Below are 14,331 nucleotides of genomic sequence, written 5' to 3' on the forward strand. Positions count from 1 at the left end.
AGCTAGTATATAGTGCTGGAGTCAGGACACTTTATAAAAGCTACACTAGAATCTGTGAAGAAGCAGCTTAGAATAAAACATGAAATTTTAGCTTTAAAATGACCTCCATAAGGGGCAGCTAGGTGGTGAAGTGCATAGAGCACCAGCCCTGAAGTCAGGAGGGCCGGAGTTTAAATCTGATCTCTAACACTTAATACTTCCTAGCTGTGTGACCCTGGGCAAGTCACTTAATCCCAATTGCCTCAGCAAAAAAAAAAAAAAAAAAAAAATGACCTCCATAAATAGAAACAACCACTTGCATCATTATTGGAGTCTTCACACCAAAACCATATTTTACGACAAATTTTTTCTTATTAATTATGCTACATTAAGAATGATATAATGATTCTTTTTCTTTTCTTAGCTTTTAGACTGCTTTTATGTTTACTTTACCTGTATTTCCCAATGCATCCTTTCTCCCCTCCCAAAAAGCCATTCCTTTTCAACAACAACAAAAAAAAAAAAAAAAAAAAAAAAAAAAAAAGGGGGGGGGGAGGGAAAGTTCCATTTTAAATGCAAATTATATTGTATGACATTATACATAATGTTCCAAAGCCCTGGAGTTTAATGGTTTTGAGACTATCTTAAAGCTTGAGGCTCTATACTCATATATGAGACTATGGATTAGGAAAAATTATAAAATATTCCCATCTTAATAAAATTCTTGAGATTAATTTCTTTATGAAAAAAGTACCCTAGGGGACAGCTAGGTAGCTTAGCGGATAGAGCATTGGCCCTGAAGTCAGGAGGACCTGAGTTCAAATATCATCTCAGACACTTCACACTTCCTAGCTGTGTGACCATAGGCAAGTCACTTAACCCCAATTGCCTCAGCAAAAAAAAGAAAGAAAGAAAAAAGTACAACATACATATCCTTCTCTTTCAATTCTTTTGAGGATTCTTCTGTTTCTTCTTCTCCAAGACTGAAAAGATGAAGAAATTTATTGAATCAATTTAAATAAACTAAAAGCATTATTAAATTTATTAAACCAATAGTAAATTACTTGATATTTTTTTGAGGTTGATCTGTCTACCAAAATATAAAATCTCGGAGTATCTTAGTAGCTGTCTATTCTAAACTGTACAAGAATCACCATGTGACACCAGACAAGGCGTCATCTACTGTTTCCCTAAAGACAAGAGAAATCTACTGCCTTTTTAAGTAGCCAATCTCACTTGGGTTTGATTAGAATTGTTGGAAAGTTTTTCCTTACATTCAGTCTAAATTTATCTTTTTGTAATCTCTACCCATTGTTCCTGATTCTGTTCTTTGGGATCAAGCAGAACAAGTCTGATTACCCTACCCCATGGCAGTTCTTCCAGTAGTTAATAACAAAGCTCCTATTCCTTTTATCTTTCCTGCAGTGGCCTCATTACTTCCAAGGTTCAACATATTACATTACCTTTATGCAGTCTAAGATCACATTAGCTTTTTTTGAATGCCATTATCATATACTTGTAAAGTTGATTTTTTAAAATTCAAATGCAATCTTATTTTTTATTTAATTTCATCTAATTGATCATTGCCTTTCTAGGAACATTATTTCTGAAAAGCACCAGAGAGGATTCATTTTATTCCATACCCTCCAACCACCTCCTTGACAATCTCATCATAACTGCCTCACCAGCATATTCTTTTCTCTAACCAATCTTGTATGGAATATGTCATTTATTCACTGTCCAGGTAACTTTCTGTACCACAAAGGCCCCTCTCTGACCACTACTCCCCTCTCAGTTGTTTCTTCCATTACAATGTGAGCTCAAAAGAGGAAATGATTAATAATGGTGCTTAGGTTTTTTGAAACAAGTATCTTAGTGCATTTTTGGTAGAACAGATCTTCAAGAAAGCAGTTTGATCTAGTTATCAAAATATGCATATACTTTGATTCAGATGTACCACGATTAGACCTATATCCCAAAGAAATCAAAGAAAGAGAGAAAGGATCTATATGTACAAAATTATTTAAGGCAGTTCTTTTTGATGTAGCTTTGATGAAAGCTGAAGGAAAATTCTATTCTGGAATATTAAAATAAATAAATTTATGTACCTGTGACAAAATAAATGATGAAATGGATCAGTTTGGAAGAAATTGAGAAGACAAATAAATTGATGCAGGGCAAAAGAAATAGAATTAGGAGAATGACACATACAATTATTACCAATAATTAGGCTTTAGAACTCTGAGCAATGCAAATGATGAACCACAAAAAAATCCAAGAGAAATGATAAACACAGAATGTAGTTTTTTTTCCTTTGTTTAATGGGACAAGGGAAGGAATGAGACGGGCAAATAAAAGGAAAAAAATTCTTATTACTTAAAAAAAAAAGAGAGAGAGAAAGGAAACAAAAAGAGATCCTTGCAGGCAAGTATTATTTTTGCTTTTGTATTTGTAACAGTAGCATTTAACTGGGGATACAGTGCTTGGACATGTATTTAAGTGCTTAATAAATGATTTTCATTAATTTATATATCACTTAAATGCTTCCCTACTGCCTTCTGAATAAAGACTACACTTATTCTGACAATCAAGACCTGTTACAATTTGTTTTTAACCTAGCCTGATCCAGTCTGATCTTCAAAAAAAAAAAAAAAAAAAAACCTCTACATATTCAATGCTTCAGTCATTGTGCCTAGATCAAATGACATTTCTTCTATAAAGCCTTCTCTAAGTATATTATTCTTATATAGTACTGTAAAATATGCAACCAACCTACTACTATACTTGTACTTTAATTGTGTCTACACAGTCCCTATTGGATTAATTTAATTTATCAGGGGGAGAGAATCCTAAATCTTTTAATCAATGACTTAGAACATATATATATACTTATGTGTTATATAATGGATGAACCAATCTTTTAATCTCCCTCAATAACTTAGAATAACATACATACATACATACATACACACACACACACACACACACACACACACACACACACACATTATGATTCTTACAAGGTACTTATGCACTTAGTTCATACCTTTAAAGGAGTTTACTCATTGGTTCACATTAGACTTCATACCTTTAGAGAGCACATAAAAGGACAAGTCCACTCTCTGAGAGAAGATTCAGAGCCAGGATTCAGTGGGGAGATTCACAAGTCTAAAGGAAAAGCCTGCTCATGGACTTCAGGAGATTCAGAACTAGGATTGACTTCTGGGAGATTCATAACGCAGAAACCCACAATCCCACACTCTTGGAGGTGGAGTCTGATTCATTCCCATTTCCACGGTTGTGCTGGTTGGAGACATTTGGACAAGAGCTCTCGGGAATCAAGGAGAGAGATAGGCCTCTAAGAAAGCTAACTGGGCACAGAAAAAGATTCAGGATTTTGAAGGACATAATAAAGGATTTGGACTTTAACTCCTGGCTGCATTTGGTGATTATTGGAACTGAACTGAAACTAAGGCTGCCTCCAGAAGCTCCCTAAGAAACCTGCCCCCAAGGGATCTGCTCACAGATTTAGAGGAAAAGAACACAACAATATATATATAAAATGATTGAACCAATGAATTGGATTAAGCTATTACCCAGGTGGAAAAAAATACTGTTCTCTTACAGATCAGCAGATGTTTATCCAACAGCACCAATTATGGAGAACAAAGTTGAGACCTTAAGAAATGGGTTAAGTAACTAGTGTTAATAGATAACTTCAGAATGATGTAAACAGTATTTTAGAGGAAAATGATGGGGGTGAACCCTGAAACTGTTTCAAACTCTCCTCTGAAGGAGCCCTACCCTTCAGGGAAGCCAATTAAGCAATCTCATTCAGTTGGAGATCATAGCCAAGGTCATGGTCTGCACCCTTTTTTGGTCCAGAACCACTCCCAGTTCCGAATTCCCAACATAAGTGATCTCTTTTCAATTGGAGATGTAGGCCCCGGGCACTGTCAACACTGAGTGAATCTCATTCAATTTTTGTTAGGTTCTTACTAAGTGCTAAGGTACTTAACAATTCTCTAGTTCATACCTTTGGTTCTGGCCTTTAAGGGGAGTTTACCCCTTTGAACTTCTGAGGAGGAGTTTACATATGATAAGGAGTTTACACAACCTTTAAAAGGAGTAAGTTCATTGGTTGAAGTAATTTTCCCACAATCCCTTGAGTTCTTACACGCCCATTCTCTGGGAGGATAAAAGAAGACAACATAGAGCAAGGAGTAGTCTACTCTGGGATAGAGTTGGGATGGCTCTCTGGAGGAAGAAGAGTCTAGTCTGGGATCTAGTTGAGACAGCAGATCTCCTCCCAGAGAGCAATAGGCAGTTTCTGGAGACAACAGAACATTACAAATTTTGAATTGAAGCCCTAAGAATCAGATGGCTAATAAAAGACAACTCTGAACCCCGAATCTTTGCAGATATCCTAAATAGAACCTTGCCCACAGTTGAAGATAATCTCAGTACACTTAGCTTTGCTATATTTCCTGTCCATTAAGAAGTCTGTCTTTCTAGCAAGCTGGCTTCTCAGTGCCAATAAATCCCTTTTTGCCACACAGATTTTGGATTTGCAAAATTCATTCACATAGGACCTACTTGTGCCTCTGACCAGGACCACCCCAATTCTCACACCTCATCATTTGGCTCCCTGACCTCATCAAGAAGAAAGGATGATAAGTATTACCCAAAGTAGGATGGTCCTAATAATACTAAATTAAGAATTTTGAACAAAGGCATTTCATGTTTCCTTTTGATTATGAAGAAGCTACTAAGACATTTAACAACTCAAACCTTATGGGTGTGAATTGAAGTTCTGTTACACACTCAGACTTATTTCCAAGGATTTTTTCAATCACTTGAAATCTTTCTCCACCTGAAAGAAAAAGAAAATGTAGCATCAGATTCCATGTGCATAATTTTTTACATCGTTGTCGTTTTAAAAATTTCAGATCCACAGATTCTCTACTTTTCATGTTCTCCTTCCACCTTCCTATTTCATCATGAGTTCTCTAAAACTGGGGTTGATCATTGTGTTGATTAGTGTTCCTAAGTCTTTCAGAGTTGATTATCCTTACAATACTGTCTGTTATTATATGAATTATTCTCCTGGTTCTATTCACTTCAGTTTATTCAAGCCATCTCAGGTTTTCTCAGAAACCATCTCCATCATTCCTTTTGGTATAGTATTTCATCACATTTATATATTATAACCTGTCCAATTATTCCCCAAGTGACAAGTACTACTTCACTTTCCAACTCTTTGTCAGCACCAAAAAAAACCTGCTATAAGGTTTTTTGGGGTTCTTTCTCTTTCTTTGTTCCCTTTAGGATACAGACCTAGTAATGACCACCTTGGGTTAAGGGTTATGAACAAATTAATTCCTTTTTGGGCATAGTTCCCAATTGCTTTCCAGAAAGGCTAGGGCAGTCCATAGTTCCAAAAATAGTAAAGAAACATGTTTTCCCACAGCCTCTGCAGGGTTTTACATTTTCCATTTGGTCAACTTGGCCAATCTGATGAGTGTGAAGACAAATTTACATTTATCTAATTATTTGTGATTTAAACCATTTTTTTCATATGGCTATTGAGAGCTTGTATTCCTTCATCTATAAACTGTATATTTTTATCTTTGCACTCTTTTATATGGCTTTCTTCTTATAAGTTTGAATAAGTTTTCTATATATTTTACTTTTTTTTTCCTGAGGCAATTGGGTTAAGTGACTTGTCCAGGGTCACACAGCCAGGAAGTGTTAAGTTGTCTGAGGCTGGATTTGAACTCTGGTTCTCCTGATTTCAAGGTTGGCACTAGTTTTCTACATATTTTAGAAATGAGACCTTTAACAAGGAAACTTGCATAAATAAATATTACTCTGTGGAAAAATTCCTTGACTAGAATAATGAATAATCTTTACAAGCAGTGTAAATGTTAGAATAGTTTAAATGTTGAATAGATCAATATGTCTCTGGAGTACTTTCCAGCTCTAATATTCTTTGGTTCTAAAATTTTAAGCCAAATACTACCCAGGCCAAGGGAGTTTTAGAGTCTTGGTTCTTCACAAAATCCCATGGATGAGGAAAGCTCTGGCCTTAAATTTATTCCTCTATACAATGAGGGAACTGGATTAAATGCTGTCTAAGGCTTCTTCCAAGTAAATACTCTGAAATCTATGAATATTGTAGAAAATTGTTGATTTTTACAGATGTAGAAAATGAGATGAGAGAAAGTCACTTGCTTATAGTTATATAAGTAATAAGTAACAAAGACAGGATTTGGACCTATGTCCCTTCCTTCCAAATCCAGCATTATTTCCATTCCATTCATTTAACAAAGTGTCACATGTAAAAATTAGTTTGGCTAGGTCCAAGTCCAGGCCTTTTTAAATTATGCTATGCTGCAGCTGGAGCACCTGAGCAGCTAATGTAACAATCTACTCTCCTCTTTGGCTACAACTTGAAATGAAGATTTTAGGATTTAGAGCTAGAAGTCCTTCTCCATGTCCTCCTCTCCCAAATTTTACAAAAGAAAAAACTGAAACACAGTACCTTCATAATTGCTCCAAGTCACAAAGAAGCAACAGCCAGGATTTGAACCTGATTTGGAAACCAAGGCTTTTCTCACTGTCCCATGCTATATGGCACTAGTGTGTAATATCAAATAGGAGACTTTCAACTAGAAAGTCATTTAAAGGCAGGACATTCAAATATATTTTAGTCAAAGCAAGTCATCATTTCTGACAGGCCTGTTCTGCTGTGCTGTTTGTACTAAAAAGGCAGTGATCAACTAATGACTTCTTCCATTCTGCAATCCATACTTGGGGTGGATGTACCCTGAGGGGAATTTAAGGAACTGGAATTGTTCCTTCTCCTCTATCCCAGCACCTAAAATTTCACTACTGAATTTTTATTCCTTTGGTTTTCCTCCTTCAGAACTTATTTTAAAATCCAATTGATGCTGTTTTTAAAACTTAATTTATATTAGTGACATTATAAAACTTGATGTCTGGAACAAGTAGAGAAAGAATGAAAAAAAGAGGAAAAGGACAATAAAGAAAGGGGCAGCCCTAGCTTTCTATTTCTACCTGCTAGCTCCTTTTGCCTTCTAATAAGCACAAACAAGCAGTAATCTGTGAAAAGGTATTCAACTCAGAACTGTCAAATTTTTTAAGTGTCTCAGAGGTAAGAGGTAGAGGAATAGGAAACATGGGTGGAAGAAGAGAACAGATTTATAAACCACATCCTACTCCTTGTTCAGGCCTACTGAAGAATGCTCATGGGCATACATATGTATCTTTTATATATATATATATATATATATATATATATATATATAACAACATGCACATGTACACATACACATACATGTATATGTATGTCTATCTATCTATTAGTGGGGAGGGTTCATACCTTTGAAGGACATTAATACAAATAATTGTATTAAAACCAATCATTCATGCATGTAAAACAAGTTCCATGACTCAAGCTGCTGATTGTAGGCTAATTTAAAATTGATTTCAAATAAACTTTGGAAATGAATGAAAAATTCAAATGTCTATGCTGTGAACTGATGCCACTCTTTAATAAAGCATCATGCAAAAGACCAGTTTTGATGAAACTTATTTGGGATGAAGGAACAAAAATTCTGGATATGTTGTTTTGTTCCTAGTTCTCCTGTCCATGAAGCTTTGGACAAGTCACCAAATGCCCTTGAAGAGGAGGGTCAGACATAGGATTTAACAAAGGGCTGTGTTGTGCTGAACAGAACCCTGGGCTGGGAGTTGAAGAGGCCGGGATCCAAGAACAGCTAGCTGTGTGTGCCACACCTTCAATTAGGGGACTACATTTAGATCTGGCACATCTCTTCCTGTTCTCAATCCTATAAGACTGGGATATTTTTTTTAAAAAAGGCTTATCAAAAGTTATAATTTCTTTTCTTGCATCCAGCTATTTGAATCACCCTGTTAGTTCTAACCTGGAAAGGACATTATATAGGAGAAAAATAAGTGATTTCTGACCTGACCACATTTTACCAGAATCTTGTTTTTGGACACTACAGACTTCTTGTGTGACTTCCAAGTCACTTTCTTCATGAAAAGTCTGCAAAGGAAATAAAATTATTAAAAAGCAACAAAGATATCACCCCTAATTTAACTAAGTCTAATCCAATTCAGCAAGCATTTATTCTTCAATCAATCAAGCATTGATTAAGCACTTAATATGTTTGAGGAATTGTACCAGGCTATAGGGAAAAAGACAAAAATGGAATATTTCCAGAATTTGCATTAAGTACTTACTATGTTTGAGAAATTGTACCAGGCTATAGGAAAAAAGACAAAAATGGAATATTCCCAGAATTTGCATTCTACTTAAGAGCAAGCACATATGCTGTAGGTAAATGTCTGCAAAATATACTCAGATTTGAAAGTGGATCCATGAATTTACAGATTTAGGTATTCTTTCCAACAATACAAATTACAACCCATCGCTGCCAGCCATCCTGCTCAACTCCTGTCCATGTTTTACAATGAGCTACAAGGAATCCAAAGCCTTGAATGTCGTCTCCTGACACAGTGAGTACCACTAGTGCAACCAAGATTCCTTTTATCCCTTGTCACTACCCTGTAATTCTCTTCTTTGATGAAATCTTATTTTGTTTTCTCATTTCTACACTGATTATATGTATGCTCACACCCACCATGTTTCTCCATTGCCCTCATCATGCAAAAGAAAGATCAAGAGAATGAAATCTTGCCTACCCTCTAAATTATGATACACATTTGGATGGTTACTCTTTAAGAACTTCTCCATCAGTACATATACCTACAACAAGCAGTACAGAGGAACAGAAAATTGGAACAGGAGTTGAACTGGAGAAGAATAGGCTGAACTTAGGAAATTGCAAAGCTCCTCTGTTGACTTCCAAGCTTCTCATAGAGACAGAAGTACAACTTTTTAATAGCATCATACTACCTATGTTGCTATAAAGCAGAAATAAGTCTCTAATAAAGTAAAAATGAATACAAAACAAACAAAGCATTTTAGTGAGATTGGAGCTGGTGTGTGTGTGTGTGTGTGTGTGTGTGTGTGTGTGTGTGTGTGTGTGTGTGTGTGTGTGTGTGTGTGTGTGTATTGAAAAGCCTTATGCAGAAAATGTGTTTTGAGTTCAGCATTTAAGGAAATTAGGGATCCTAAAAATTGGAAGTGATAATGGGAGTGTATTCCATGTTTGGGAGACAAACTGAGCAAAGACAAAAAAGTGGGGATTGGAATGTCATTTTCAGGGAACTGCAAGGAAGTTAGTTTAGTTGAAATATTGCTATATAATGCTGATGTGTATTAAAAAAAAAACTAGTTGGAGTCAAGTATGAAATAATCTAGAGGTATGAAGGAACCACTGGAGTTTAGAAAATAAAGGAGTCAGCTCTTGCTTTAGGATTATCATTGATAGAAGACATGACAGTGAAAGTGATGTAAACTGTGATCTTTGGGGGATTGTTGGCCCTGGGTTAGACATCTCAAACCCTTCTCAAACCACCCTCCTCTTAATAGGGAAAACTCCCAGATAGTAATCTTATTCAATTCAATTGGAGATCTTGGCCTGAGTATAATCACTACCCTCTCTTGAGTTGAAATTAATCCCTCAAATTCATCTGGAGATTGATCACCAGCTCCAGGCCAAAAAAATCCAATATAATCAAAGACTGACTATGTGCCCAAACCTTTGCAAAAAGTCCTAACAGGATTTTGCTCAATGATGAAGAGATTTTCTTCTCAGTGTAATAAACCCCTTTTTATCACAAATCTCCTCATTCAGGATTGTGAATTCTTTGGCAAAGTCTGCAACACCAGTCAAGGGGACCCCATTGATGTCAGGGGATCTCTCGACCCTCATTTCTCATACTTCAACACAAGGATTGAGGTAGTAAACCTGGATCCATTATTCAATTATAAAATAACCAATAAATATCAATTCAATAGGTAAAATTTGAAATATTAATATAAACACAAAATGAAAATTTCCTGCTCTTAAGGAACTACATTTTGGGAAGGGATTGACGAGGTCCTAGGTAATTAGATGGGATTGACAGGAAAAGTCTGAAGTACTGAAAAATTACTCCCTGACACAAGCAGGGTAAAGCACTGATGGGGATCAGCCTCAGCCTTACAGTCTCACCCAGTAGAGGTCTTGGGTAACCCTGTCTTACTATATCTAATCAGAAAACAAGATTATGATGCTTCCCACCATCCCTATCCCTGGTTTAAATTTTCCTTATAAATCTGTCCATGGCCTAAATCAATCCCTTCTGGGTTAGCTCATCACTCTTGTGGTGTCTCTTTTCTCATCTCTTCCTCCCCCGCCCCATGCCTCATATTTCTTTCTCTCTTTCAGGATGCTAAACTCCACTATGGACTTAGTCTGCCAGTTGATGGCATACTCCCACTTTTCTCCTGGTTAAAAGTTCCACTGGGGAACTTGTCTTTTCCATTATTAATTATTAAAACCTGCTTTCTTGCTAACTATATTTCATATTTACCTCTCCTGGTGTTTATTATATTTCTTTTTTCCATAACCTCTTTTCATAAATAAAAATACCTTTTGGCAAGGAGAACGCCCTTTTAAATTCTTCACATGTGGGCCCCATCATTTGTTGCCCATAGTTCACCTCAATCTCATCAGGATTATAACATGTAATTGGAGAGAACATGATGAGGGGAATAAGGAAATATTTCCCATAGGAGACAAAATCCATATTTGGTGGGTGTGATGAGATAGAAAATCTGGAGTATTGATAAAATTGTTCCCTGGGACATGAAGAAAGCTCAGATAGAGATCAGTTTAGCTCACTGGTCCCATCCTCTATGGAGGTAATCCAATAAGAAATCCAACTTATGACAAATCCCTGAGATTAAATTTTCTCTATAATTCTACTTATGACCTATGCCATGTTTGCGGAATCTCCCTGGGTCAGTTCACCAGGACACTGTCTCATGTTTTTCCCTTAATCCTACCCCCATGCCACATGGTGTCTCTCCTAACCCTGCTATGCTTTATGGTGTCTCTCCTCTCTCAGACTCCACTTCTTTTAGAGTGCCAAAATCCTTTTAGGATTCAGCCTGCCAGCTAAGGGCAAGCCACAACTTCATGGGGTATTTCCTTTCTCCTGGGTAATTGTGCTCCTAAATAAACCTACCTTTTGCCAAAGAGAATGGTCATTATGAATTCTTCACATGACCAAGCCCCAGCATTTAGTGCATACCATCATCTGGTGCTGCATCAGTCACATCAACATGGGATAGATAGGAACATTTTATTAAGTATGTTAAACCAAATATAGCTGCTTGCGATTTTTTTTTCCCCCAAATACTGACATTTCTTCCCTAGACAATTCCATCTTTACATATGAAAAGAATACATTAGCTTCTAAAATGTTTGATGGTTCCATGTTATTATTTTCAAAAAAAATCAGTACTATATTTAACATTTCCATCTCCCCAACTTATTCACACATTCTCTATCTCCCTCAAGAGTTCCCATTTTTGGAAAGAAAATGATATTTTGCCTTTTCTTCCAGTTTTCTTATGCATGAAGTGAATGGTGGAGAGGGATTTATCAAGGACACAAGACTATCAGCCAAAATTGCTGAAGGCTTCTTAAAAACAGATCAAGAAGCATGAACTACTGATTATCCTCAAAATAGGACAAATATTAGCCAATCAAAAGCACAATAGCTATGCTTTAAGTTTTTCCAGATCTCTACACAAGAAGTTATTCCTGCCCACACCTCTGGGCTGACAGGATGTAGGTACTTGAGTAACTCCTCCTTCATTAGCAAACTGAGAAGAGGAGGAACACTACAAATAAACTTAAAAAATTCACTGAACAAGGATATAAATGGTTGATTATTGTTGATTTAAAAAAAAAATACTGTACAAAATTGGTTCTTTCAAAATTCCTGAGGCAAGGCTTGGACAAAGGCTCTGGATTCAAGTCCCAGTTATACTCCCTCTCTAAGTGGCAGAACTAAGATAATTTGCTTACTAGCTTTGGTTCAGTTTCTCCATGGAGTCAAGAAGAAGGGTGGGAGTGAATGAAGAAATACTTTTCTTATTTCACAAGATTATGTTTATAAGAGAATGTAAATCAAAGTGAGATAATATTTTTAGAATAGTAATTTCTGGAGTAAGTTAGAATTTTAATTTTTGGATAAAAGACTCAAGTCTTCAAATCTCAAAGACCTTTTTTTCCCCCAAACATATACTGCCCAGAAGCCATAAATGTACATGGAGTTCTAGGAATGTTATGCCTCAGTTTCCTTGAATTGGTCTGCCTCAGTCTCCCTAGTGGCAATCCCCCTTCCTGGCCATTAGGACTGAGATAATTAGAGCTGGGAGCCCTGGCCACTAGCATTCCAAAGAGTCATACAACTCTAGATGGCTTATCTCAGATATTTAGATGGAATCTTTTTTTTTTTTTTTCCCCCTGAGGCTGGGGTTCAGTGACTTGCCCAGGGTCATACAGCTAAGAAGTGTTAAGTGTCTGAAACCAGATTTGAACTCAGGTCCTCCTGAATTCAGGGCTGTGCTCTATCCACTGTGCCACCTAGCTGCCCCTAGATGGAATCCTTTCAATCAGACTTAGTGTCTCTTAGCCTCTTTCCAACTTATCAGAATTTATGATCCTTTCTCCTTACCCCCAACTGTCTGAACTGAATTTATGGTCCTTTCCTGGAATCAACTTCCTGCTCACCAGTGCTCTACCCCCTCCTCCTCCCTTGCCTTTGTTTCCCTGATCGCTGGAGCCTTATAAGAGTCTCTGGAATTCCGTGCTCATTCTTGGATGCTCTGAGATAATAGTCCCATCCACTTGGCTGGCTAAGATGGCTTAGCCAGTTAAACTCTCCTCTAATAAAATCAGTTTCTCCAGCATTACAGGGAAAACTATAGCTGTATGATGTCATACGATACCTTACCTGGGATTTAACTTTTACCTTAGCTTCTAAATGTTCTTGAACAGTTGAAGTGTAAAAGTAATCATGATCAGGAGTTAAAAATTCATCTGTTACGTCCTCAGAGGAATCTACTGAACGAGGCGATTCCATAGAATGCTCCTATTAATACAATGATATTAGAAAAGATTTTTCTCATAAAACTAGAAAAATTAAAAAGTAACAAATGCTGTTAGTCACAATCACCTTACTAATGGAATATTATTGTTCTATAAGAAATGATAAGCAGGTTGATTTCAGAAAAGCCTGGGAAAGACTTACATGAACTGATGTTGAGTGAAGTGAGCAGAGCCTGGAGAACATTGTACACAGTAACAACAAGATTATATGATCATCAATTGTGATAGACTTGGCTCTTCTCAACAATGTGGTAATTCAAGGCAATTCCAATAGGCTTGGGATGGAAAATGCCAATTGCATCCAGAGAGAAAACCATGGAGCCTGAATGTTGATCAAAGAATTGTATTTTCACCTTTTTATTTATTTATTTTTTCTCTTGTGGTTCCCCCACCACCATCTTTTTGATCTAATGTTTCTTATATAACATCACAAATATAGAAATGTTTAAAGGATTGCACATATTTAACCTATATCAGATTGCTTGCTGCCTTATGGAGAGGGGGAAGTAAGGGAGAGAAAAATTTAAAACACAAAGTTTTACAAAAATGAATATTGAAATCTTTATATGTGTTTGGAAAAATAAAATACTATTTTAAAAAAATGACCAAAAAGTAATCACACCCTTACAGTTCTGCTGAATTTTTTTTTAAATGAGAAAGCACCATGATGATTTACTGATAAATTACTGTATCAAATTAAAACAAAATACATTTATAACAATTTTCAAACAGAAATTACATTGGCATTCATCACAAAAGAGGATTCCTAAGTGACATAGCTGACAAGTTTCTCCTCCTAATCTCCTCCCATTCTTGAGCTTAGTATTCTTAATAGGAGAGTTCACCACAGGTAGCTCCTCTAGACACTGTCTTGCCCTCCAACTACCACAATATACCCCAACCCATTTCTTACCTTCTATCTCTAGTTTTGAGAACAGTAACTAAGGTGACTCTACCATTCCTAGAAAAGACAAATCAATCAATTGCTTTGAGATCACCCACCAGCTAAGTGACATCTCAGACCAAAATCCACTCTCTCTAGTGGCTTAGTCTTCTCAGATTTTTTTTTTTTTTTGCCTTTGTATTTATATCCCTAGTGTTTACAAAGCAAAACCCTTAATGTGTTTTCATTCATTCGAACAAAAACTACTATCAATAGCAATTCTTCTGATAATGATCAAACTCCTTTGATAATATTTTCCTTTGGAAATAGTCAAACCTCTTTTCT

The 14,331-nt window shown here is 36.3% G+C and overlaps 1 protein-coding gene across 11 annotated transcripts in view; it reads right to left on the minus strand.

Moving 5' to 3' along the window:
* The window catches only part of TEX14 (testis expressed 14, intercellular bridge forming factor), a 196,480-nt gene that overhangs the window by 23,118 nt on the left and 159,031 nt on the right, over positions 1–14,331 (minus strand). For 6 of the 11 annotated variants that reach the window (XM_074261938.1, XM_074261933.1, XM_074261932.1 and 3 more), the window contains exons 19-22: positions 12,949–13,086; positions 7,993–8,074; positions 4,771–4,852; positions 909–962 (exon numbers count right to left, since the gene is read on the minus strand). In XM_074261938.1, coding sequence (XP_074118039.1) covers positions 909–962; positions 4,771–4,852; positions 7,993–8,074; positions 12,949–13,086 — 356 coding nt within the window. The remainder of the gene's footprint in view (positions 1–908; positions 963–4,770; positions 4,853–7,992; positions 8,075–12,948; positions 13,087–14,331) is intronic. The other 5 variants (XM_074261936.1, XM_074261931.1, XM_074261935.1 and 2 more) reach the window with 2 other exon arrangements.

Source organism: Sminthopsis crassicaudata, chromosome 4 (genome assembly GCF_048593235.1).
Source record: "Sminthopsis crassicaudata isolate SCR6 chromosome 4, ASM4859323v1, whole genome shotgun sequence".
Lineage (NCBI taxonomy): Eukaryota > Metazoa > Chordata > Mammalia > Dasyuromorphia > Dasyuridae > Sminthopsis > Sminthopsis crassicaudata.